The sequence below is a fragment of the Eumetopias jubatus genome, unplaced genomic scaffold, assembly GCF_037043125.1.
Source record: "Eumetopias jubatus isolate StellerSeaLion01/CBP00866 unplaced genomic scaffold, mEumJub1_p1.0 scaffold_4, whole genome shotgun sequence".
Classification (NCBI taxonomy): Eukaryota; Metazoa; Chordata; class Mammalia; order Carnivora; family Otariidae; genus Eumetopias; species Eumetopias jubatus.
This window is the reverse complement of record NW_028274810.1, coordinates 32,217,852-32,243,534: the sequence shown is the minus strand read 5'-3', so window position 1 is coordinate 32,243,534 and position 25,683 is coordinate 32,217,852. Positions and strand designations below refer to the sequence as shown.

At 42.1% G+C, this 25,683-nt stretch overlaps 1 protein-coding gene across 3 annotated transcripts in view; it reads left to right on the top strand.

Moving 5' to 3' along the window:
* The window catches only part of LRRC8B (leucine rich repeat containing 8 VRAC subunit B), a 99,487-nt gene that overhangs the window by 57,182 nt on the left and 16,622 nt on the right, over positions 1-25,683 (top strand). For 2 of the 3 annotated variants that reach the window (XM_028087658.2, XM_028087657.2), the window contains exon 4: positions 575-2,742. In XM_028087658.2, coding sequence (XP_027943459.1) covers positions 601-2,742 — 2,142 coding nt within the window. In that variant the 5' untranslated portion in view covers positions 575-600. Of the gene's footprint in view, positions 1-574; positions 2,743-11,550; positions 13,242-25,683 lie in introns of those variants that run through there. The other variant, XM_028087655.2, reaches the window with a different exon arrangement.

The following is a 25,683-nucleotide window of genomic DNA, read 5'->3' as shown; positions in this document are numbered from 1 at the left end:
GATAATGCATTAACTCACAGTTTGTTTTGAACATAGAACTGGTAGATCCCTCTAATCCTAAGGGATAATTATATAAAGCAGTGCTTGCTCAGAAGAGGTTCCCCATAGTGGTTGAAACACAAATCCTAAGCTGCAACTAATGCTCCAGACAAGGGGTAGGATATGGAAAAGACCTTATTCAGACCGTTTGGAAGGTATGAAATATGGCTATAAGAAATAAGTAGCATAAGAGTAAGTTTTCCTAAGGTTGATTGAAGAAAACATGGCTTCTGGTTTTTAATAGCTTGGCAGAGAGTCAAGATCCAGGAGGAAACTAGATAGTTGCTTCACAATCTGCCCCAAATACCTTTATAGTTCCAGTCTGGCGACCACCAAATGATCTCTTACCTGAAGGACTTTAGAGTGCACAGCTGGGATGGCCAAAGTTTTCACATGAAACCAGAAGACCTTTGTATCCTCTGATCAGCCCTGCTTCCCAGGTTCTGTCCCCAAGCTAAATCCTACCTGGGTAGGACAAGCCATTAGAGTTTTGGATACTTGCTTCAGTGGCTTTTCTTTTCTTTTCTTCTTCCAGTTCCTGTACTCCTACAAGGGAAAATCATGATTACACTAACAGAGCTGAAATGTCTAGCAGACGCCCAGTCATCTTATCACATCCTAAAACCATGGTGGGATGTCTTCTGGTATTACATCACCCTGATCATGCTGCTGGTGGCCGTGCTGGCTGGAGCTCTCCAGCTCACACAGAGCAGGGTTCTGTGCTGTCTTCCATGTAAGGTGGAATTTGACAATCACTGTGCCGTGCCTTGGGACCTCCTGAAAGCCAGCGCCAACACGTCCTCCTCTGATCCCGGGACCCCGCTTCCGCTCCCCCTCAGAATCCAGAATGACCTCCACCGACAGCAGTACTCCTACATCGACGCCGTCTGTTACGAGAAGCAGCTCCATTGGTTCGCCAAGTTCTTCCCCTACCTGGTGCTCCTGCACACACTCATCTTTGCAGCCTGCAGCAACTTTTGGCTTCACTACCCCAGTACCAGTTCCAGGCTCGAGCATTTTGTGGCCATCCTTCACAAGTGCTTCGATTCTCCGTGGACCACCCGTGCCCTGTCCGAAACGGTGGCCGAGCAATCAGTGAGGCCCCTGACACTCTCCAAATCCAAGGTTCTGCTTTCGTCCTCAGGGTGTTCAGCCGATGTTGATTCCAGCAAGCAGTCATTGCCCTACCCACAGCCTGGCTTGGAGTCAGCTGGCATCGAAAGCCCCACTTCTAGTGTCCTGGACAAGAAGGAGGGCGAACAGGCCAAAGCCATCTTTGAAAAAGTGAAAAGGTTCCGCCTGCATGTGGAGCAGAAGGACATCATTTATAGAGTGTATCTGAAGCAAATCATCGTGAAGGTCATTTTGTTTGTCCTCATCATAACTTACGTTCCATATTTTCTAACCTACATCACTCTTGAAATTGACTGTTCGGTCAATGTGCAAGCTTTTACAGGCTACAAGCGCTACCAGTGTGTCTACTCCTTGGCGGAAATATTTAAGGTCCTGGCTTCGTTTTATGTGATTTTGGTTATACTTTATGGTCTCACCTCCTCCTACAGCTTGTGGTGGATGCTGAGGAGTTCTCTGAAGCAATATTCCTTTGAGGCGTTGAGAGAGAAAAGCAACTACAGCGATATCCCTGACGTCAAGAATGACTTTGCCTTCATCCTCCATCTGGCCGATCAGTACGATCCTCTCTATTCCAAACGCTTCTCCATATTCCTGTCGGAGGTCAGTGAGAACAAACTGAAACAGATCAACCTCAACAACGAATGGACGGTTGAGAAACTGAAAAGTAAGCTTGTGAAAAATTCCCAGGACAAGGTAGAACTGCATCTTTTTATGCTAAATGGTCTTCCAGACAATGTCTTTGAGCTGACAGAAATCGAAGTGCTCAGCCTGGAGCTCATCCCTGAGGTCAAGCTGCCCTCTGCAGTCTCACAGCTGGTCAACCTCAAGGAGCTTCATGTGTACCATTCGTCCCTAGTGGTGGACCATCCGGCGCTGGGCTTTCTGGAGGAGAATTTAAAAATCCTCCGCCTGAAATTTACCGAAATGGGGAAAATCCCACGCTGGGTATTTCACCTGAAGAATCTCAAGGAACTTTATCTGTCTGGCTGTGTTCTCCCTGAGCAGTTGAGTACCATGCAGTTGGAGGGCTTTCAGGACTTAAAAAACCTGAGGACCCTCTACTTGAAGAGCAGCCTCTCCCGGATCCCACAAGTCATTACAGACCTCCTGCCTTCACTGCAGAAGTTGTCCCTCGATAATGAGGGAAGCAAACTGGTTGTGTTGAACAACTTGAAAAAGATGGTCAACCTGAAAAGCCTGGAGCTGATCAGCTGTGACCTGGAACGCATCCCACACTCCATTTTCAGCCTGAACAATTTGCATGAGTTAGATCTTAAAGAAAATAACCTTAAAACTGTGGAAGAGATCATTAGCTTTCAGCATCTCCAGAATCTTTCCTGCTTAAAGTTGTGGCACAATAACATTGCTTATATTCCTGCCCAGATTGGGGCACTATCTAATCTAGAGCAGCTCTCTTTGAACCATAATAATATTGAGAATCTGCCCCTGCAGCTTTTCCTATGCACCAAACTACATTATTTGGATCTAAGCTATAACCACCTGACCTTCATTCCAGAAGAAATCCAGTATCTGAGTAATTTGCAGTACTTTGCTGTGACCAACAACAATGTAAGTAAATCCATTCTTCCCTCTATTTAACCAGTCTTTTGAGCAGCTGCTGTTGCAGTGTATAATGTGGTTAAAGAAAATGACTTTCAGTCCTACGAAGTATCCTCTGAGCCTGGCCTGACTACCACTTACTAGATACGTGCCTGTGAGTAAATTAGCAAAACACTGAGCATCAGTTTTTGATCTAACTTACAAGTCGTCATGGAGATTTTATGAGAAAAATATACATAAGCACTGGGCACAGTTCCTGGCACATAGTAATTGCTCAACGAATGTTCTCTTTATTCTCTTTCCCCATTTTTTACATAAACATCACAGTTGAAGTATTTTCAACTAATTAGTTATAACAGAGCTTACTTTTTATTTTGGAAAGATCTTAAGTAGTTAGAAAGTCATAAAAGTTTTTAGCTTTCCAGATCTGTCCTAGGAGAAGAAATTTCTGTTAAAAATACTGGGATCATGAATTATTCATAAATCTTTTTTGTGATGCAGTAAAAAAGACTTGAAATCTACATGCATGTCTAGAAAGACAATTCAAAATGAAAGGCCTGGTTCTATAATGCAACACTAGGACTTCTTAGAAGCTTTTTCCAGCATCCATACTTTAAAAATGAACCATAATTTGCAACAGTAAAGCCAAGTTAAGGAAAACTTGACTTCACTGAAACAAGAAAAAAAAAAATAAATGAGTAGTTTCCTAGGTTAAAATGTGAAGCAGGAGGGAAAAGAAAAAAAATCATGCTAGCCAAAAGGGCAAGAGAGTGATGGTAATGTCCATATAAGAAGGAAAAAAAATCCTTCAGAAATCAGGTCTGCCAAAAAATGAAAATTGATCTTCCTGTTGTAGAAAATGGGAGCTATTTTCTTCTACCCCACCCCCATAAATGTAATATCTCCTAGACTTTTTGTAATTCATATTTCATGCTACATATAACTATGAGCATGGTGTTAGCTAATAAACATATTAATCATCAGACATTATTTTCAAAAACCATGGATTGTTGGGAAAACACCAGAAAGTTGGGGAAGGAGAGCAAAATTCTTGCTGATTTTTAGAACCCTAAGACTTAACTCATATGTTAAAAGGCTAGAACCCATTCTAAGATAAATGAGAAATCTTAAGAGTCTTAAAAGATTATGAGGCTGTAAAACTCCTTGAGGGTTGATCTAGATTAGCAATGTTCATCAGAATTACCTGAAGGGCTTGTTAAAACACCGACTGCTGGACCCCACTCCCAGAGTTTCTGATTCAGTAGGTCTGGTGTGGGATCCAAGAGTTGACAGTTCTAAAAAGTCCCAGGTGAAGCTGATTCTACTGGTGTGGTGACCATACTTTGAAAACTGTATGTCTAGAGATTTATCATTAGTGTTGTTTAATCATGTCGTTCATTAATATTTGGTTATACTTTTCCCTTTGTTAAATCAACAATAAAAAATACAAATAATTATTTTGAAAGGCTTTGGGTCCACTAAGTTGTTATGTGGTTATATCACTACATGAATTTTTGAAAGTTGCAGCTGATTAAATTGTTAGCTGGCCATGAATTATTTAAGTGTGTAAGCAGGTTAATGTGCTTTTCTCGTTTAATATAATAAAACCTTAAGACCATTGGTACTTTTGGGGGCGCCTGGGTGGCTCAGTCATTAAGCATCTGCCTTTGGCTCAGGTCATGATCCCAGGGTTCTGGGATCGATTCCCACGTCAGGCTCTCTGCTTGGTGGGAAGCCTGCTTCTCCCTCTCCCACTCCCCCTGCTTGTGTTCCTGCTCTCGCTATCTCTCTGTGAAATAAATAAATAAAATCTTTAAAAAAAAAAAAAAAGACCACTGGTACTTTTGATACCGAGTTTATTGACTTGACCACATCTAAAAGAGAAACTAGGTACGAGTATCAGACACATTTTATCTTGAGTAAGGGAAGATACTTGGTGCACATAAAAAGTCCTATACTGGGTGCCTGGGTGGCTCAGTCGTTAGGCGTCTGCCTTCTGCTCAGGTCATGATCTCGAGGTCTTGGGATTGAGTCCTGCATTGGGCTCTCTGCTCCACGGGGAGTCTGCTTCTCCCTTTCCTTCTGCTCCTCCCCCCTGCTCGTGCTCTGTCTGTCTCAAACAAATAAATAAATAATCTTACAAAAAGAAAGAAAGAAAGAAGGAAGGAAGGAAGAAAGAAAAGAAAGAAAGAAAAGTCCTATGCTGAAGGCAGTTATGGCCAAAATAGAATGATATCTTAGGCTGAGTTGTCTCAGAAGTCTAATAACCAGCAGTTGCCGAGCATCCCAGAGCCATAACAATGACCATGACACCTTTGAATGGGTGAGGAACACTCTCATCAGAACTGTGAAGAGACTTATTTAATCAGGATATGGAGAAAGTGGAACTCACTCAGGAGATAGCAGCCAGAGAGATGAAAAGTTCTCCAGCGGACCAGTTAGTCTAAAGATAGGAAGTATTGGGGAGGAAAGGGAGAAAGAATAGTTCACAATATTGATCTTTAAATATTTGGAAAACTTAAATAGAAATCTTCTTGCAAGTGACCATGAGTGTTAGAACCAGGACAAGCAGGGGAAAGATTTCTCATATTTCCCAAAAAGTCCAAAAATCGAACCTTTTTTTTTTTTTAAGATTTTATTTATTTATTTGACAGAGAGAGACACAGCGAGAGAGGGAACACAAGCAGGGGGAGTGGTAGAGGGAGAAGCAGGCTTCCCGCGGAGCAGGGAGCCCAATGCGGGGCTCGATCCCAGGACCCTGGGATCATGACCTGAGCCGAAGGCAGACGCTTAACGACTGAGCCACCCAGGCGCCCCAAAAAATTGAACCTTTGAGAAGGGGGAAGTGATTTCTTATTAAACTGTCCAGATATAGATTGTCAACCACTTGGTAGGAGTGTTGTTAAAGGGAATCAGGGATTCATGTTTCAGTTTCAAGGTTCCTTCTAACTTGGAGATTCCTAAGATTCTATGATGTAGGCCAAAATATTTTTTTTTAAATTAGAAAATAAAACATCAAATTGGATGCATAAGTATTTAGATATGTACATACTCAGAAATGTGAGTTGATTCGTCCATTTGGAATAAAAGTCGGTAAAGGTTCCTGAAAGGAGAGGTTTTAAAATACTCTTCTAAAGTTGGGCAGTATACCAGGTTCATGGATGGAGTCAACAAATGCTCTCTGTGGTTAAGTAGAAAAGACATTTATTGAAAGGATGTTGTGTCTCTCATATTATCACTGAAAGGCTGCAGAATCAAGCTTGGAAAACAATCAAGCATAAAATTAGTCGGATAACCAAAATGTCAAAAGCATAGCACAAAAGCAAAATGGTGAGGGTACCCTGCCGCTGACCATCCCACCCTGAAAACTGGATACTTCTGCTACTGCAGCCCTCGCCCTCCCACAAAATAAATTCTTCGTGGTTTCTGCTGCTTTGTGACACTAGCTCCGATTTAAAGTCCAAGTTTGAGCACCTGATTGGCAGAGCTTATGAACTCCCACCCCACACTCAAGCTGTAAAGGATCTGGGAACACTAGAATCTGGTGTCAATTCCTCCAGTGGGAAGTGGACTCTGCTTCCCACCAAGAGTCCCACCAAGATGAAGTAGGGAATTCTCCAAACATCGAAGATACTGGGCATCCCCCAAATGACAGACATTCACAGAGAGGGCACGCTAGAGAGTCTTCCACAAGATAGTAATAGGTGTTATCACACAAAACACTAAACATTTCTTTTTATCATATTTTTTGCTGCAGGATTCCTCAGAGCCTTTAGTAGTTGAATATGCATTGTGCTTCTCCAAGAGGGAGGTATGATATGCAATGTTTGCCAAATATATTTGAGCAAGATGCTCTTTATTTTTTTATTTTTTTTATTTTTATACCCAATGTGGGGCTCAAACTTACAACTCCAAGATCAGGAGTCACATGCTCTACTGATTGAGCCAGCCAGGAGCCCAAGATGCTTTTTTTTTTTTTTTTTTTAATATAGTAACTCTTGAGAGGAGTGTTCCTAAGAACACTGGGGGTTGGGGAAATGTAAAAGGATAGAGGTCATGTGCAGAGGCATGCCCAGATGTAATCAGAGATGAGAGCATTTAGAAGGTGGGTCAGAATGGAGAATGCCTTGAAGTCTGCCAGTCAAGTTCAGGTTTAAGTTCATTGGACAGTAGGTGGGGTCAGACTTGAGCTTGAAAGTGATATTTAGCATGAACTGACACCTTCAAAGGAGGCTCTAATTGTAACCCATTTCTTGCAAGGATTGGGAGAATACAATCAAGAAATAAAACCCCTTGAAAAAGTTTAATCAATTATGGTTTAGAAGTAGGAATATAAATTAAAAACAAAAAATGAAGATTTATATCTAAAAGGAATACCATGAGCCATCAAGTCGGCAAACTGCAGCTGGGGACCAAAACCCACCCAGAGCCTGAGCTAAGGATGCTTTTTAAATTTGTATACAGCCCCAACCGAAGAATAGTTTTTTTTTAATTTTTTAATGATCAGGGAATTTTTTTTTAAATAACATTTGTCTCACATGAAAACATTTGTCTCACATGAATTTCATATAAATTCAAATCTCAGTAGCCATGAATAAATTCCATTGTTCTCATTCGTGGGCCTATATTACAAAAAAAATCATCCTCAATTGTTATTCTGTTTTGAATTTCCTCATTTAAAAATGTATGAAGTTTTTTCTCTCCTGTTGTATAAACACCTACATAATATTTTCAGTTTTGCTTCTTCACCCACAAAACCTAAAATATTTACTATCCTATGCATTTAGAGAAAAACTTTCCAACCTCTGCTCTACTTACTGCCCTCATTTTACTGATATGGAAACTGATGCTCAGAGCAATTTGCCTGAAGTCTGAAGCTTCCTAGCGATGGATCTGGGATGGAACCCAAGAGCTCCAACTCCCACTCTGACCCTCCCTCTACTGCATCTCAGATTCGTCAAACCAAGTGCTCTGATGCGGGAAGCAGTGGTGTGTGTGGATGGGCGTGGGAGATGGGAGAGAGGAGGCAGCATCTCTATACCAGTGCCAAAGCGTAATTGGATTATGATGGTATTGAATGTGATGGAGAAGCATAGGAAAGGGGGGAGGACTCAATAGTTACACTCAAATCTTAAAAACCACTCCAATTTACACCTAGGTCTTCCAACTTCTACATTTGCGCATTTAATGCATTTCTTTTATTAATTCAAAGACTTGTAGCTGGAAGTAGAAATCCCTTCTGAAGATCATTTATGTGGCGGAGCTTGTGTTTGACATCACTGCTTAGAAATGGAAATATTCATTTTTGTTTCCTGAAATGATTGGATTTTATGGATTTGGTTAGCGTGTTCTGAGATGATGTGTTCAATGGCCAGAAAAAACAAAAGGGAAATCTGCCATTGAGACAGATTCTGAAGTAAGGTCTCAGCTCTGGAAACAGGGGAGTATTTAATTATCACATGTCAGCAATAGATACAGGAAGGGGACCATCCCTCCATGGATGTCTGGGGACTCTACTACATTTTGTTCAAGAAACTTTGTTGCCAGAGAATTCTAGGATGTAGCATTAGTTTCTCTCTTTTTTTTCCAGTTTATTTAATAGCTTATTGCATGTTTCGTTTATAGTTTATTCTGTTAAAAACCATTCTGCATATGAAGTCTGTCATCTCCCTGATAGTCTGCAAATATTTCTTTTGATTTTTTTAAAAGAAATTAGTAGTCCATGAGGGTGAGTTTTTCCTTTTTGGATCGTATATTATATTGTCTAGGAAAGAGCATGTTAAATGAATTGAGAAGAAATAAATGCTATCTAAAATTTTTTTATAAAATGTATTGGCCCAGGCAAAATGTTTTTGATGTTCTTATAAGCTTCCGGGTAAACTATTCTTTTTTTAAAGATTTTATTTATTCATTTGAGAGAGAGAGAATACAAAGAGGGGGAGCAGCAGGGAGAGGGAGAAGCAGGCTCCCCGCTGAGCAGGGAGGCCGATGCGGGGCTCTATCCTAGGACCCTGGGATCATGACCTGAGCCAAAGGCAGATGCTTAACCAACTGAGCCACCCAGGCGTCCCCAGGGTAAACTATTTTTAAAGGTTTAGTAGACTTTTCAGGATAAAATTGCTGAATTGAAGGAAAGTTTTGTGTCTCTAACACAGCTCTCCAGCCTCCTTTAACATAATTGAATTCAGGTAGGTGACAAAAGGTCTCGTGCCTCAGCTGGGTGCTGGCACTGAGTAAAAGTCCCCGAGATGGACACTTGGCAATGGGGAAGGAGAACTGCTCACTGCAGCCCTTGCCCCACTTTCATGACAGCAGCACAGCTGAGGGACCCCAGTGGCTTACTCCCACTGCCTTATGAAATCCCTCTCCTGTCTTAGGGGGCTGAGAAGTCGCTAAAATCACAAATTTGGAAATTTGAAAGAAGATGGAGGAGAACATGGTAGCGCTGATAGCCAGACAGAAGGAGAGTGATGGCAATGGCTTCAGGGTATTCACCTAGTGCAAAGGAGTCCAATTAAGCAAGGTACTTGCTGGGCATCTGGAAACTAACTGTACTAGGGAGATGGAGGAGTCCCGACACAGTCTCTGATATAGTCCTTCCTTCCCAGCACCCAATACAGACTAATTATTCACCTAACTGTTTAGTATTTCTCACCCAGGAGACCAGTGCTTCTCAATGGGAGCACTTTTGCCCCCATAGAGACATTTATCTGAAGACCTTTTTGATGATCACAACTGAGGAGGGGCATAGCACTGGCTTCTAGTAGGCAGAGGCCAGGGTTGCTGCTAAATAGTCTGCAGTACACAGGGCACCCCCACAAAAGGAATCTCACCCAAAATGTCAACAGTGCCAAGGTTGAGAAACCCTGCATTAGACCATGGTTCTCAAAGACCCATCTGTCTTGCTCGGCACTTTATCCTCAACACCTAACTGGGAGCCTGGCACAAAAGGAGGCTCTCTGCATGCATTTACTGAATATAGATGAGCCAAGCCTACCCTCTTTTTTTCAGCTCGCTTGCCTAAGTCATTGCTTAGACACTAATAGGCATTCTCAGGGTTGAGCTTGGGTTGCACAGGACAGATTGTTTACTCTACTTGTACATCACTGACCCTACTTCTGAGCTGCAGGTGTATGACCAGAAGAGGTTGCATTAGAAAGGGGTTACATTTCTTTTCTTTTTTTTAAAAAAAGATTTTATTATTTATTTGACAGAGAGATAGCGAGAGCAGGAACACAAGCAGGGAGAGTGGGAGAGGGAGAAGCAGGCCTCCCGCTGAGGAGGGAGCCCAACGCGGGGCTCGATCCCAGGACCCCAGGATCATACCTGAGCCAAAGACAGATGCTTAACAACTGAGCCACCCAGGAGCCCCAGGGGTTACGTTTCTCCCATCTCTTATCTCTCTGCCACATCTCTACACTGAAATCTACATATGTATGGTTTTGCATCTGCATTCTTGAGAAGAGAATGAAATGGAAGGGTAGATATTTTTCCTTTGCTTATTCCTAGTATTTTGGTGTACAGTGATGAACTTTATTGAATGCCATACTTAGCAATGGTGATCATTCGATTTATTTCCAAGGATATCTGATACTGAGTGTATGTGGCAGTGATGGAGGAGAGGGGACTTTCCAATATAATGAGCATTTTTGAATGCAGTTTGACCATTTTTTAGTTTGTAGAGAGAATGTTTATCCTTTTGAGGAGATAGTTCTGGATGGCCCTGGAAATTCCAGGGGAGAGCTGGCTCAGTGGGACTGTGTTAGCCCATCAGAGGAGCAGGCTGAGCTCTCGAGTGCCCCTTTCATCCCCGTGTCTAACAAAGCCACGTCCTGAACCAAGGAAGGAGCCTGCGCTATTTCATAGTTGCAAAGATGCCCCATCCACAGGTACATAAATATGTGGAGTATTAGAGATTGGGGTGTGTGCTGTCCAGCACTGCCTGGTGCAAACTCATCTCGCAGTGGCATGGTGAGAGTGGAGGATGCTTGTTCTCAGCTCTTCTGTGGATGTCTTTTCCAACCAACTTTCACATGTGGACTGTGGCTCCCTTAGAAATTCACATGCAGTCGACCCACCACATAGGGGAGCAGCTCATTTGAGCAGTCCTAGGAGTTGACCTAATTTCAGTCTATTTATCATATTTTAAATTATTTCTCCATGTTACATGATTTAATTGAAACTGCCAGAGGGCAGGAAGAAGGGTAAATACTCAGGAGTATATATGTAGAGGGAAATGAAATGTGCGTGTATAGATGATCATGTCTTGTCTATGCTTCGGTTGACATTTTTCTTTTAACAGAATGAAGTTTTCAGTCTAGTTTGAAACCCTTAGAAATAGCCTTGTGTCTGTACTCACAATGTTTTTGAGGATATTGCTCATTACACTACACAGTAACTCTTTATGAGGATTCTTGAGAAAAGTTATTTCTGATCCTCAGCCTCAAGAATAATTGTGATTTTCCTAAAATACTGTTGTTGTTGTTGTTGTTTTTTCTCTTAGGGACCATGAGTAGGTGACTAATTAGGTTTTGTTTGAGAATTGCTTGTTAGAATGCTTAGAATAAAATCTTTGGCCCACCCACATATACAGCAAGTGTTTAGAAGTTCATGGTAGCCTCAGCACCAAGTTCAAGTCAGGACGTTCTTATTTTCCCTTTATCTTTTCCATCTCCTTCAAATTTATCATCATTGTTCTATGCATTCCTATAAATGTCTGGAAATGTTTTCGGAAAGCGGTAGGGGTATAAATAAGCAAATGCATTATCATAGGCCATAGAAAACCAGTTTTACTGGCTTCTTTTTTTCCCTTTCCAGATTGAGACGCTACCAGATGGGCTGTTTCAGTGCAAAAAGCTGCAGTGTTTACTTTTGGGGAAAAATAGCCTGATGAGTTTGTCCCCTCATGTGGGTGAGCTGTCGAACCTTACTCATCTGGAGCTCATTGGTAATTACCTGGAAACACTTCCTCCTGAACTGGAAGGATGTCAGTCCCTAAAACGGAGCTGTCTGATTATAGAGGAGAATTTGCTCAACACTCTTCCTCTCCCTGTAACAGAACGTTTGTAGACATGCTTAGATAAACGTTGACCTAAAGAGAAAATAATTTTCAAAAGTTTGCCCCAGGGCTTTAAATGAGAACTAAAATTTTCTAAGTTATAAAGATGAAAAATGGGTAATAATTATGACTAACTATAACCAAATGTCTTTAAAGCAACTCAGTGTCTAGCCCTAAGTTAAACAGGTCAAAATTGTTAACACTGAACTTAAGTTTTGTGAATAACTGACCTTTAACTTATTAAGATGTGAGAAGTACACTTCAAGGGTGGCATGGGGGACACGGAATTATTGAATCTCTACCTGGCAGTTTTTACCTTGAAGATCAGATATTCTTTCGTATCCCTCCCCCCAGGCCCCATTACTTATTTGCACACTCGTTTTAACTGACTTCCTGTTTTGATACTTATCACCTAGACCATAAATTCATAAGTATAAAGGTCCTTGATGTATACTCAACACTGTCTTTGATTTATGTTCTTAAATATTTTTAGGCAGGGTGTACCTTGTGCTTGGCTGAATTCCTTCTTGGCTTGATTTTATTTCCTGTCCCAGCTCGCTTGAGTCTTCCTTCATTTTGTTTTTTCTTAACAATGGGAGCCCTAAAAAAAGCCCCAAAACAAGGGTGAACCCTGAAAACGTGCCTGTCTTTGGCCCTTGCATAGAAAAGGACAGAATACTTAGGACACGTCACCCTCGGGGCACCTTGAAAATTGCTCTATTTCCTGAAATGTCTTCTTATGTATCATCAAAGCCTTTTTTATTTGCTGATCATTTTTATATTAAATGTAAAACATATAACTATTTTCTGTGGTATAATCTTGGATTTAAAATATGTGAGAATAATTGTTGTAAGGTACAGAGAACTCATGCATTTCTTTAAGAATTTACTATTAATATACTTGGTTTTGGCTGCTTACGAGTCTCATATTTGTGTGCATCCTGCCCCAGAATGTTTTTGTACTCTGCAACTGATTACTTTTGGGTAACACAAGCCTTGTGTTTCTTGCCCTAAAATATTTGAGGGGTTTCCTTATAAGAGGATGGCCACATCATCTACCTCTCTCTTCCCTAGTCGCTGTGCTATTGTACGGGTAACAATTCTTAATTACTTCAAAAACTGTGATGGAGGGGAGAGGTACAGATTTGAATCCTTAAAAGTGATTTCAAAACACTTGGAGAAATTAAGACTTAAAGCAAAATGCTTCTCCACCTGCATGATCTCTAGATATGATTATAATGTAGAACACTCCGCCTCTGTTCAGTATTTAAGAATTCTCAAAGCTCACAAAGCAGTAGATCCATTTAACTGAAATTCATCTCATGCCTTTGTCTAACTTTCCTGGAATACATTTTGCTCTTTTTTTTGTAAAGAGCTTTGTGTTTAGCCTTTTATTATCATACATCTTGTAAAATGAATAAAGTCAACCGACTCATTTTTGGGAAATGTACATTTTTACCATGGTTTTTCTCTGATGGGTCTAAGCATTATGATGCCAGTCTCATTTTGGATGTTAACTATGAAGTAACCTATTAACTGCACCTAGACAAAACTGGAAAACACTATGGGTAAAGTACTGTGAACATGGAATTGTGATGCGTGGTATGTTGTTTCTTGCTTTGCCCCTTCCAGAAAGATAAAAGTGAGTCTTTAAATTATAGCAAAGTGTAGCTCCCCTCACCTGCCACACACCCCTGAAGTGAAGCTCAGAAAAAGGAATTGCTTGTGTCAAATGTAATTTGAATAATATGAGCTATAAAACTATAAACACCAACAGCTGCCTAAAACATTTATTTTTATTCTGAATGAGAAGGAACAGTGTAAAAATGTTAATTCTTACCAAAACTTGCCTTTAGTCAGAACATTCAAGTTCTCAGGGACCCAGGCATAACTGATGAAACTTTCTTCCAGGACTTTAGAAAACAGATTCTGACTCTATCTGGGTTTTTGTTCTTTTTGTTTTTTTAATGTAAGTTAATGGCCATTTTAATGTTTCACAGTAAAATTGTCATATGTACGGATTTCAATGTTGGATTGGATTAATCTTAAGTTTTTGGAATATGGAATATGCATGAAGAGGTATTGAAATGTTTGTGGCCATATAATTAGCCATAATGTCTATGAAAAATCCCACCCCCCTCTCCAGAAAGAAGAGTTTTCAAAACAAACCAGATTTGCTACCATTCTCACAAACTAGAACTTCTCCACGGCTAGTCACACTGGTTGTGTTCCCCTGCAAAAGTCATTGACTAAATCTTCCTTATCGCTTCGCTCAATTTCTGGAAGCACATTACTTACTTATCAGGATTGATACTGAATATTGTAAACTGCTTTCCAAACACTAGGGTATGGTTACAAAGAAACCTTGTTCTTTGATGCCATAGTTTTTAGATTTCTGTCTTATTCCAGGCTTACACACCAGTGTTTAGGGAGCTTTTGAAATAACATAGTACTGATGCAATGAACTCTGAGACCACCACCTGACATATTGGAAATGTGGTGTTGGATGCCACCTTTACTGCATTGTTGGAGCAGATCTTCATTTTGCGAGTGTTCATATTCATTTAAGAGGATTTTCAATGAGGAAAATGCGATGTATTCAATTAGGACACGTTAGATGGCATAGGATTTCCAAGAATGTATAATGCATTTTCCAAAAAATACATGTGGATGTTACTTGGAACAAAGTTGATGGCTAATGCCAGCAATGGCATAGGTTCATTTCACTTACATATGCACACAGACACACACAGATGAGCTTGGACACACATAGAGACACACACACCCTGGGCAGTTTTGAGCACTCCCGGTAAGGTATAGTGTTCTTTCCCTCACCTATGTTAGGATACATCTGTGTGGCGCATAGATACTGTGTTTTCAATCTTCATCCTCAGTCTTCATTTTTCTCCCTGGATATCACCATATTTCAGGTCACTTAACAAATGTTTGCGTTAAACAGGGTAAGTAGAGATCCATGGGTGCTCAGCGCTGTGGCATAGCTCGTTCGTGTGGTAACCTAACTACCGCGCTGTGGTAAGCGTCAGTGAGTTCTTTGCATAATATTATTGTTTGAGAGCGACAATATTTGTTTCTGTTCCCCATGCGTTTCATGATTCAAATTTTGTATGTTTAATTAAAATATTGCATAATGATGGGTTCAGAAACCATTAAAATAATCAAACAGTTATCCTGTGGGTTGACAGCTTTCTTTCCCAGTATTTTGTATAAAACGCTCCTTCCATCTTTACATTCTCTTAGCATCGTCCCCTAACTGCATAGGTAACTCCATTCCATCACTCACCTCCTTAAATTTGGTCAGCACCTGTGTATAACAGAATATATTTGTGCTGAAGAACTCACAGTGATACTTGAGCATGTATTTATTTGGGGGGAAGCCAGGGCCTCTAATGACGCCTAATTGAGTTATTCCACTTTACCCATCCCTGCAGTATTTAGAGCTGATTGAATCCATGATCTCTCATCCCTACCAAAAGCATGAGAATATAACCATAAGTCCACTTTGTTTCCAGGAACTGTATATTGCATCAAAATCTGTGTTCCTTTCTTTCTGGAAACAAGAGGGAGGCTGATGGGAGGGGGAGGAGCTCTTTAGTATCCTCGTTTGAATTATGAAGACATTATATACATGAAATGGTATAAACTCATGGCTGTTGGAAAATGTCCTGAATATAATTATTTCTATCTTCAGTTGAATGTGAAAGCAGTGAAAACCTGCAGTCCTATTTAATTGGTTTCTTCCTGTTTCTGGTCCATCACTTTTTATATCCGCTGGGAACTATCTGCTCAGTACCTTTGGTAATGGACTACATTCTCTTCGCCTTTTTTCTTTTTTTAATATGAACAAGTTCATCAACACTAAAGCATTAACACAGAATATATGAGCTACAGTACTGAGTTGAGATGGTTTCCAGTTGTACCTAATTCATGTTTAAATTTTGCATTTGACTTGTATAATCCACCACTGCTGAGAAAAACAATTACGAATGCCTCCTGCATGTTCTATATTATCTCTAACAGAGATGGTGCAATTTAAAAAATTCAAAGGGGCATAGAATTAGAATGGATATGTCTGTGCATATGTGTGTTGTGTGTAAACCCAAGTATTTATGTTTAAATATTTTTAAAGCTCCTCAGATGTTTCACTCTGAGTCAAATAATGGGCCAATCTTGAGTAGAGGCATTTTCTTTGGTTAGCTTCACAGTGAAAGCTGGAATTTGTTATTTTGTCACCTGTTTTGAAAAATGTATGTAATCAGGTTTTGCTTCTGGTAATGAATTGTTCGAAAATATAAGATTTTTTTGTAAGTTGAATGTTTTTGGCCCTCAGGTTTACCGTGTAAATCTGCATTTTGGTGGTGAACCCCTTTGCCTGAGATTCGGTGGTTTTTGGTAAATTTCCCTGTTTTAAAGTATCTTTTGTGTAAAATACAGATTCAATTTTTATAACAAATGGCAAATAAAAACAGTCTAAATGTTGGAAAAAGTTGACTGTACTGATTTGTCCCGGTGCAGTTGTACTATCATTCACAAGATGATTGATTTTAGATTTACGTGTGGATCTTGTAACAAGAGTAGGAGTTTTCAAAATATGTGACAACGATCACAAAATAACAAAGCCCCTTGAAAAGAGCTGGATTGATCCTAGAATATGCTGGGGCAGGGGGCAGGGAGGGGCGAGATCTGTCCCAACTCTAAGTAGGTCCACCTTTCCAATGGTGCTCATCCTTGGGGACTGATCTTCACAAATCGACCCAGCTCTCTCCCTCTCCTTTTGGCTCTCGTTTCTCCATTTACTGTTAGTTTAGCACTAATGCTAAATATGGACTAGATAAAAAGTGAAGAACTGCAAGACAAAATTTTGAGAAGGTTGAGTAAAAGGGGAAAAATGGAATTATTGGGCAAAGAAAGCACATGATAGTTTGGCCTTCTGGATAGAAGACTTTCCACTCTGTCTCCCTCTCAAACTCATACCCCACCCCACCCCGCCCCCCACACACACTTTCAGGAGCACATTAGAAAGCTGATCAAAGACTTTTCTCTGCTGGAAGACACAGCTCGACATATACTGAACCAGATTATAAAGGAAAGTGACTCTGCTGACACTGGCTGGCCGTGTTTTACCCTGGAAATGCGGTACTTCAAGAAAGGTGTGCACTCACCTTGAAGCGCCTGAGCAATGGGAGACACTGAGGAAAGGAAACCAGTGTCTGACCTAAGACGTCAGCAGCCATTCAGGGACTGGCAGGGGCCTCGGGACGCTGGAGACACAGCCTCTGGAGCAGTGACCGAGAGCCCCAAGCGCAGGTAGAAGCGTGGCTTCATTCTTCGGCGTTCCCTTCCATGCTGCAACATGGCTTTTCCCGACTGTGGACTGTGACTGCAGTGAGGGCCTGCCAGCAGGGGAGGGGTGTGCCTGTGCTGTTGAGGGCACACTCCCCTACTCCTGGGGATTCTCTAAAATCCCGTGCCTAGCAGCAGAATCTGTCCCTTCCTCTCTGAGCTCTACAGAAAAGTGGTTGATCAAAGGCAAAGAGTCACACCTTGAACTCAAGCCCCATATTTACAGAAGAAAAGAGATCTGTATGCCAAAGAAAGATCAGAAAGAAAAAAAAAAGTCATTTTATAAAATGCATGGTCTTTTTAAATTACAAGTCTCTCCTCATCCTGTGTTGGCTCCTCATCCTCTGGACTAGAATTGTAAGTCCTGCCTCCCAAATACCAATGATTCTATAGAACTGCCTGTGTGCTACTCGGAAGCTTTTCAAATCATTTCTTATAAATACCTTAAATTGTGTATGCCTTTTTACACGTGCCTATTGTTTGTTCGGGGAGGACTTGTCACACCATTTTTTACTCTCTGCCTCCCTCTGCCGCTGAGATGAGAATAAATCAAATAGAAGGTGACCAGCTTCGACTTCTTCCCCTTTATTCCATTTCTCCTTGCCTTGCCTTTATCAAATGCAACCCCTGAGGTAAGATCTTGACAATTCAGTGGCCCCTCCTTAATCTCAGTGACTCCATCTCAAATGAGATGCACTCAGAAAGCCTCATGCAGTGCCTGGCACCAGGACCAGACCAGACATGTAGGTGCCCAAGGCAGGTAAGAATTTGGCACCCCTTTAAAAAACCTGCTTTGACTATTTATTCAATATGCATTTGGCAGAGATAAGGGAATTGGTCTTCTGTTAGCAAAAATCATGAACTTTCGGGACACCTGGGTGGGTCAGTCGGTTGAGCGCCCAACTCTTGATTTCGGTTCAGGTCATGATCTCAGGGTCGTGAGATCGAGCTCCATGTCAAGCTCCAAGCTCAGCACAGAGTCTGCTTATCCCTCTCCCTCTGCTTCTCCCCCCCCCCTCAAATAAGTAAATTAATAAAATCTTTAAAAATAAAAAAAATCATGAACTTTTGTGTCACCTGTCTAATTAGTCCCTTCTTCCAAAACAAAACTCTGAAGAGTAGAGACAGCTGCGGGCAGGGGTCGTAGGGCCAGTGAGAGTTCTTGAGTTCTCACAGCTCGTAGAATTTCTGTCAGTCACCCCCAGGAGAGAATCTCCTCCCAGGCCTCATGAGCAGGCCTGTCAGCTGCTGGGACTCACCTCTCTTTTTTCCCTTGGAAGGACTGAAGTCCCTTACTCTCCTGGCCCCCACCATCTCCCTTTCCAGATCACTCTCCCTCGCTTTCCCTCGACCCCTCGTCTGGTTGTGCTATTTAGTATTTTCCTAATTACACACTCCAAGCTTACATATCCTCACCCATTACTAAATGCCATCTTTGATAGTATTAAGTCATAGTAAGAATGATGTTTTAGCTTGTACTCACCAAAATAAATGTCTTTCACTTATCAAGATTCTCCCTTCCTAGAAGGTGGTTTCTCATCAGAATTTCAAATTCCAAATAAGAGACTTCTTCAATGTACTGAATGGGAGTAGGACCAATTTGCATTCCTTAGGCTGGCAACCTCAAGAATTGCATATGGAAACAATTGCAAATGAGTTAACTGGTCTCCTAATTCCAATTATTTCATTGATACTGTGTTCTGTGTAAATTAGTACCCAAGGCAAATGTTTAAACCCCAGGAGGACCAAATGCCACCTGTGTGAGGGAAGTTTCTTTCTAGCCTTTGCCTGAACTGGGTTTGAATTCACATCCTTGTCTTAGGGTCTCTATAGTGCTTCCCAGAGAAATTACTTAGATCGTTGTGGGGAGAAGAGAACAGTCTGTCGCCCTTTTCATAATAGACAGAGCCAGTTTCCAGCAATTGCTCTGTGAAAAGGGAAAGCCTGAAGAAATAGCCAAGTGAAGGAGAATTGATTCCTTCTGCTTTAAGAGACTTGGGGAAATTTTACCGGGCTTGTGATCCCTGGGCAGAACAATACATCATGAACCACATTAATGATTTCAAATTGAGAAAAGATAAAAATCGAATCCTTTTGTCTATGCTCCTTCAGCTTGGTGTCCATCCCTGAAGGGGAAATAGCATAATGGAATAGAACAATAATGTTACTTAGCGCGTGCTACGTGCCAGGTGGCAGGTTGTTTATGTGTGTGAGCTCAATCCATCCAACAGCCTTATTTGGTGTGTTATTCCTATTTTACAGATGAGAAAACAAACTTGGAAATTGTAACATTTTCCAAGGTCTCATGACTGTTCAGAAGAGGAATCCTATTCAACCTACAGGCCTGCAAAGCCTGTTTCTACAGAGGTGTAGGTAAAGAACACAACTCAGCACTACCTCCTCTCTCCCCCCCACCCTGAGGTTTGAAGACTCACAGGTGGTTCTCTGGTTTTCAGGGCTCACTGCCCTCTTCCCTTCCTTTTAAGCCCCATGCTTCCTCCTCCATATCTGTCCTAGTTTGTCTTCTCTGAGCCAATGAATCACTTCCTGTCCATTTTATTTGCTCCCTTTCCCAAATGTAATTCTAGAATTCTAGAACTTTCCAACTGGAAGGAACCATGTAGACTTTTCTGAAGAGGAAGACCTAACTGGCTTGTTTGAGATCACAGACCCACTATCTGAGGGAGCTGCCACCTATCTGTTTGTCCCCCTGGTGAGTACTCTTTGTGCTCTCCTAGGCTGGTTCTCAGAAGCCCAGAAAATCTATATTTAACCAAAGAGTGGAAAAGCCGAGGTCAGCACCCAGGCCTCCTCCCTAACTCCAGTCCTGTGCATTCCCTAACAAGCTGCATTCATTTGAGCTGCGTCCTGCATCTTGATAACAACCCCTCCATTGCACAGTGCATTACTGGGCACAAAGCAGTTCCTGTCCCCAATTCACCTACAAGAAAACTAGGCTTTGAAAGAGACATCTTCGATGGTTACCATATTGAGCATCTGCCATAGATGTAACATCGTTAATCCTTAAAACATATTAAGGTAGGCATTATCTCCATCTTATAGAAAAAGAAATAGGTCCAGGCAAGTTAAATGACATGTTAGGTCATATAAGAGATTGCATAGTATGTGGCACAGGCAGGTTTTGAACCGGGGACTCTGTAGCACCAAATCTCCACTTTTTGTAGAGTGCACACTGTCAAGGTCATGTGGCAAGCCAGGGATGGAGTGATGAGTACAGCTGAGGTTTTCGGCATCTAATACTGTTCTTTATGATCTACAGGCTCTGAATATTCTGGAAAAAGATTGATACACACACACACACACACACACATATGCACAAACACAGTTTTAAACACCCTTTAGTGTAAATATAAAATTTCATCCAAAGGTCTAATGTATTTTTAAATGTGGTTATTTTTGAAAAATGCAGTTTTTATTTAAATGTCCTAACCTAAACTCTGAGCCTGTTTGCTATCATGAGAAGAATGGAATGCCATTCTGAATTTTGAGTCCTGTGGGAGATGTTCGATAAAGACCCTCATCCCATTAAAAGGAGTGGTTAATATTTTGGTTTTTGTTTTCAAGGTGAGGATGAGGCTTGCCGTCAGTTTGGGTTTCATTACAGAATTGCAGTTTAACGCCCCGAGAGTCCTGATTTATTATAGGGAAATACTGGCAGACATTTTAGACTTGCAAAATGACTACCAATCCCATTTCAGGCTAAATTCATTCTAAATGCGTTCTGCTGATTTAGACATTTGGAGGAGCGGGTTATGCTGTCCTTATTGAATTCATGCCATGCTCCAGCTAAGAAGCTGTGTTTCTCATCCCAAGCTGATGGTGTGTCCCTCCCTGGTTTTGCCTTTTGGCTGAATACACTGCTAAGCATGGAAAAAGCCTGAAGTCAAGCAAAGAACCCACTCCTTGAAGCACTGATTCCCTGGGCATTTGCCTTTGGTGTCTTCAAAACCCGTGCCTTTCAAGGCTAGTGGCACATCAGGTCAGCTGTCTCCAGGGTCCGTGCACCCAGTGGGACTGCAGCTCTTGGATGTTGCCTGTCCCCCACCCGCCACTGAGCTCTGCTGAGGAAGGGAAGATTATTTACCAAGCAACTTTGTGCAATCACATTGGTTGTTTTTATCTTCTTCTGGAAGATGAACGAAATTGGCCCTTTTTCTTCTGGTGGTGAGTCTAATTCCTCCTGCTTGGAAAAGAGTACCCACAGAGAATTTTTTTACAAGGGTGGAAATGAGCCAGATGGCTTGGGTGCTGCCTTGGCATAATCAGCAGAGACCCTGGCTGAGCCCGTGACTGGAGGAGGGCCTGTATGAAAATAACACATTTCTCTCTCAGGGCCATATGTCAGCATGTTTCGGGGACCTGGCCTAACTGAGCCTAGTGAGAAGGTGAACTTAAGTGTTCCCTAGGGTGCCTGCAACTCTAATATTCAGGTCTACATAGAAGGCAGGGTGAGTAGGAAGTGTTGATTGGGGTTAATATTAACTTTCTTAAGAGTTTGAGCACATCATACACTTATTTTTGAGCTTCTGAAATGACTCATTTTTATGACATGTGAATAAGACTTTTATTCGCTGGAGAACCTAAAGCGTAATAGCAGTGAAGGAGGATGGAATTATTTGAAAGAGCTGTTCTGCCATGCCTCCGCATTAGTGAGCTAGCACAACGGGGAAAGGGGCTATCGAGGGCAGGGCACATAGAACATTCTCAGGAGGGCCTTCCTCAGGCTCAGGTGACAGTTCCCAGTAATGACAAATGTCCTAGGGTTGCACAGGTAGAACGGTGACCCGTGAGGTACTTGACCCTCTTGGGCTTTAACACCAAAGCTGGAAATCTGAGGCCGATCCATCAGCACTGACACTGAGCCCAGAGTCTGACTCGGGGCCCACGGATGCCTCCAAGCTTTCAGTTCTCAGGTTTCTGTTTCATGGGGCTCTGGGCCTAAGTGTCCAAGCAGCAGACAGGCTCAGTTGGAGAGACATGCCTCCAGTCTTAGGTGGACTGAGACATGTTGGCTTCTCCTTGCGTTTAGGGTACGACTCCAACGGGGTACCAGCTCCCATGGCAGACTGTGTGCCCATTGGGCTCACCGGACACTCGGCGGGCTGTCCTGGAGCTATGTGCTGTGCACCTCCTCTGTGTCCTGGGGCCCAGCTCAGGACTGTTCCACACCTAGGCTTGGGCTCCGTTGTGTCTGGAAGGGAAAGCAAGATCATTGTTCAAGACAGAGCCAGACGATCAGCAGGCTACCGGGAAGGCACTCGGCTCCACCCTGGCTTGGAGGCCTATCTCCGCCAGTAACACTTGAGTAACCTTATCTCTCTGAGCCTCCGTTTCCTCTTCTATAAAACATAAACTCTAGTCTACAAACACTAAGCGTCTGCTCCTACCCAGCTGCCGCCCCAGGTACTGAGGGTACAGTGGAATCAATGGGGACAAGACAAACAGGGCCCCACCTTCATGGAAATCGGGCTTTAGGAGGATTCCATGAGATTATATAAAATGCTTAGCATCTTGTCTGACCCTAGCAAGTGCTAACGGCTGGTTAGCTCTAATGACTTTTCCTCCAAATATGGTAGAAAATCTTTTAAAACGTGTGCTTTCCCACCTCTTGCACATGTATTTCTCTTTGCCTAGAAGGCTCTTCCGTGCTCCCTTTGCCTAGCTAACTCCCATTCATCCAGTGCTTGGGGTCAGTGGTCACTTCCTCAACCAGGTCCATGTCCACGTCCCCCTGTTGTGTGTTCTCATAGCAACTGGTGCTCTACTTTGAGGTATCCGTCACTTTGGTAGCTACTACTTGTTCAGTGTCTGTGTTCCTGACTAGACTATAAAGCTGGTGTGGACAGCATCCATGTCTCCCGCAAGTCTGGGCTCCCGGCTTTGAGATGCTCCATAAGTATCTGACCATCCGACTGGCTGACAGGTGAATGGGATGTTCTCTTCCAAATAAGAGAAGTATACTGGACCAGAAAAAGGAGAATCTGGCCCACCAAGAGCACATGGGCCCTTTCTGTCCTTCCTCTTTTCTCTGGCCTAATATGAAGAGGAGGGACAGCCAAGAGATGGCTGAAAAAACAGGCCATGCCCTGGGCAGCACCTCCATCTCTCTGGAGGCAATCAGGTAGCCAAGTCACCGTGCAAAGGATGGCTTGTTGGGTTGCCCATTGGTAACAAGATTTATCCATCACCACTCAGGGTGCTGCTGAGAACAGGGCAGGAGTCTCCTTTGGGACCATGTACCACCGTCACACCCTCATCTGCCCTCTCACAGCCGGGCAGCATGATTTAAAGGAAAAGGTCTTGTCTCTTGTAACTAGTTAGAAGAAGCTTTAAAAAATGAAATCCAATGCCACGTGGCCAGAATGATGTCAGCGGCAGAAATGTAACCATGTTGACTTTTCACTCTGTCACGAAGTATGAAATATGCCCCCAGGCTCAGTACATTGAGAAAGAGACTTCGGCAAACACAGCCGTTTACATGTGACTCACTGCAAAGGTTAATGTTGTTGCCCTTTGGGGCCCTGTGGGATGTAACAAAGCAGCGATGTGACCTGACCCCAGTGGTTTTCTTTTGGCCAAAATCCAAATGCTCTGGGCAGTGCTGGACTTCCCACATGCATTCCTGCAAGCCCACCATATGGAACTGCATGGCAGTCCTCTTTGCCAGGCCTTTCTAAACCTCCATGTGTCTTTGCCCATGTTGTTCTCTCCTTCAGAAGTTCCTTCCTTCCACGGAGATATGGAATAGTATCTGTCATCTATCTACCCATCACCATCTATCTGTGTATTGGTCAACCCTCCCTTCATTCTTCAAGACTAAGATGAAATATCATTTTGTCTCCAACACCTTCTCTGACCACATTCCTTCTCCGAAATTGGAGTTAGGTGCTTTTATTTGGAATGACAATGTAGTGAGGTTATTTCTAGATTTCCTCCTCACTAAATTGATGACAGAAACCAAATCTTGTACAGTGCCTAGCACATTGCAGGTGCAGAATGATAAATAGCAGAAAGCTAGGCATTGGTAAACTGTGTCACGGGGCCAGTGGGTCACCCAGAATGCCTAACTGCAAGTGTATGTGCCAGAAACTACTAGTGGATACTTTTGTGGACAGAATATGAAAATGATGAAAAGTCATTGAAGGTTTGTGGGTAAAGAAACAGCATAAGGAAGTAGAACTTTGGGTACATTATTTGAAGGTGTAATGGGTGTAGTGAAATTAAAGGATGAAAATCTTTTGCCCATTCTACGGATGAGAAAACTAAGTCTGGAGGAAGTTAAATGTTTTTACCAAGACACACAGAGCTAGTAAGCAAAGAAATCTGTTTTAGCAGATCTGTTTTCAGAGTTTGTGTTCTTAGATGCTATGCAAAACCTCAATCAAATCTTCAAGCACTACCTTGAACTTGGGCCCTTTAGGTCTTCGGGGAATGCTCCCTCAGCTGTATTAAGTTTGACTCCAGAATGTCACCCACCCTTACTGGGTCCCACTTTGGTTTCCTCTTCAATAAAATGAGAAACACTGAGCTAGGTGTCTGTGAGGCCAAATTCAGGCTCTGAGATACTAGGATTCTCTGTAGAATACCAGCAGACTTCCTGACTTGGCAGTCAGCTCAGTCAAAACTTAAGTGCACTGGTGTATTGGCCCTGAAAACCTTTTCATGGGTTGCAGTCATGACCCCAAAACACAACAAAGCCTATGAAATATTATCTTAGAGGCCTAATTATTCTTCCCAAATAGGTGTTTAAAATATACTCAGGCATTAAAGTATAACTGTTGAACTCACAGAAAGTATCTTTATCTGAATAGTCTACATAAGTCCAAGTTTCCACTCCCTCTCCATGGCCTTAGGGACTTCGTTATACGTGTAACTCTGTATCATAGTGAAATAAAGTCCAGCACTGCAAGCCCCAAACCTGTGACACCCCACCTCATCACAGAAATCTCAATCAGACAATGCATGCAATTCTCTGACTTCAGGCTGAATTTTAGGGTCGAACACATCTGAAAATGTCTGTGTGATTCAGAATGAACTCTGAAATGAAAAGTTCCCACCCAAACCACTGAATAACATCCTGTTGTTTTCATCAAATCTATGCAGTAACTCCTTTGATTTGGCTTTCATTTGGAATGATCTGTCCGATGCCATTTTTCTGAAACATTCAGAACAAGATACAATCTCATTATGGTCGGCTACATAGAGTGGACCTTTCAGAGCATAAAGAAACATCTGTCCTCCATCTGCAGTGCTTAGAAAATAGGGCTTTCAATGGAGTACATTGTACGACGCTAATGCTTTTAAAAGGGCAAGAGATCCATTTCTACTAAAATCTCAGTAAGTATGTCTAACAGAATATTTTCATTTTATATACTGTTTCCCAAAGAGCATTTCAAAGAGAAGAGGATTTTAAGAACATAATCTCTAGGTTCAGCCAGACCTGGTTCAAATACTTGTTCTGTCATAGACCCGCTGCATGATCTGAAAAAGTGACTTAAACCTGATAGTTT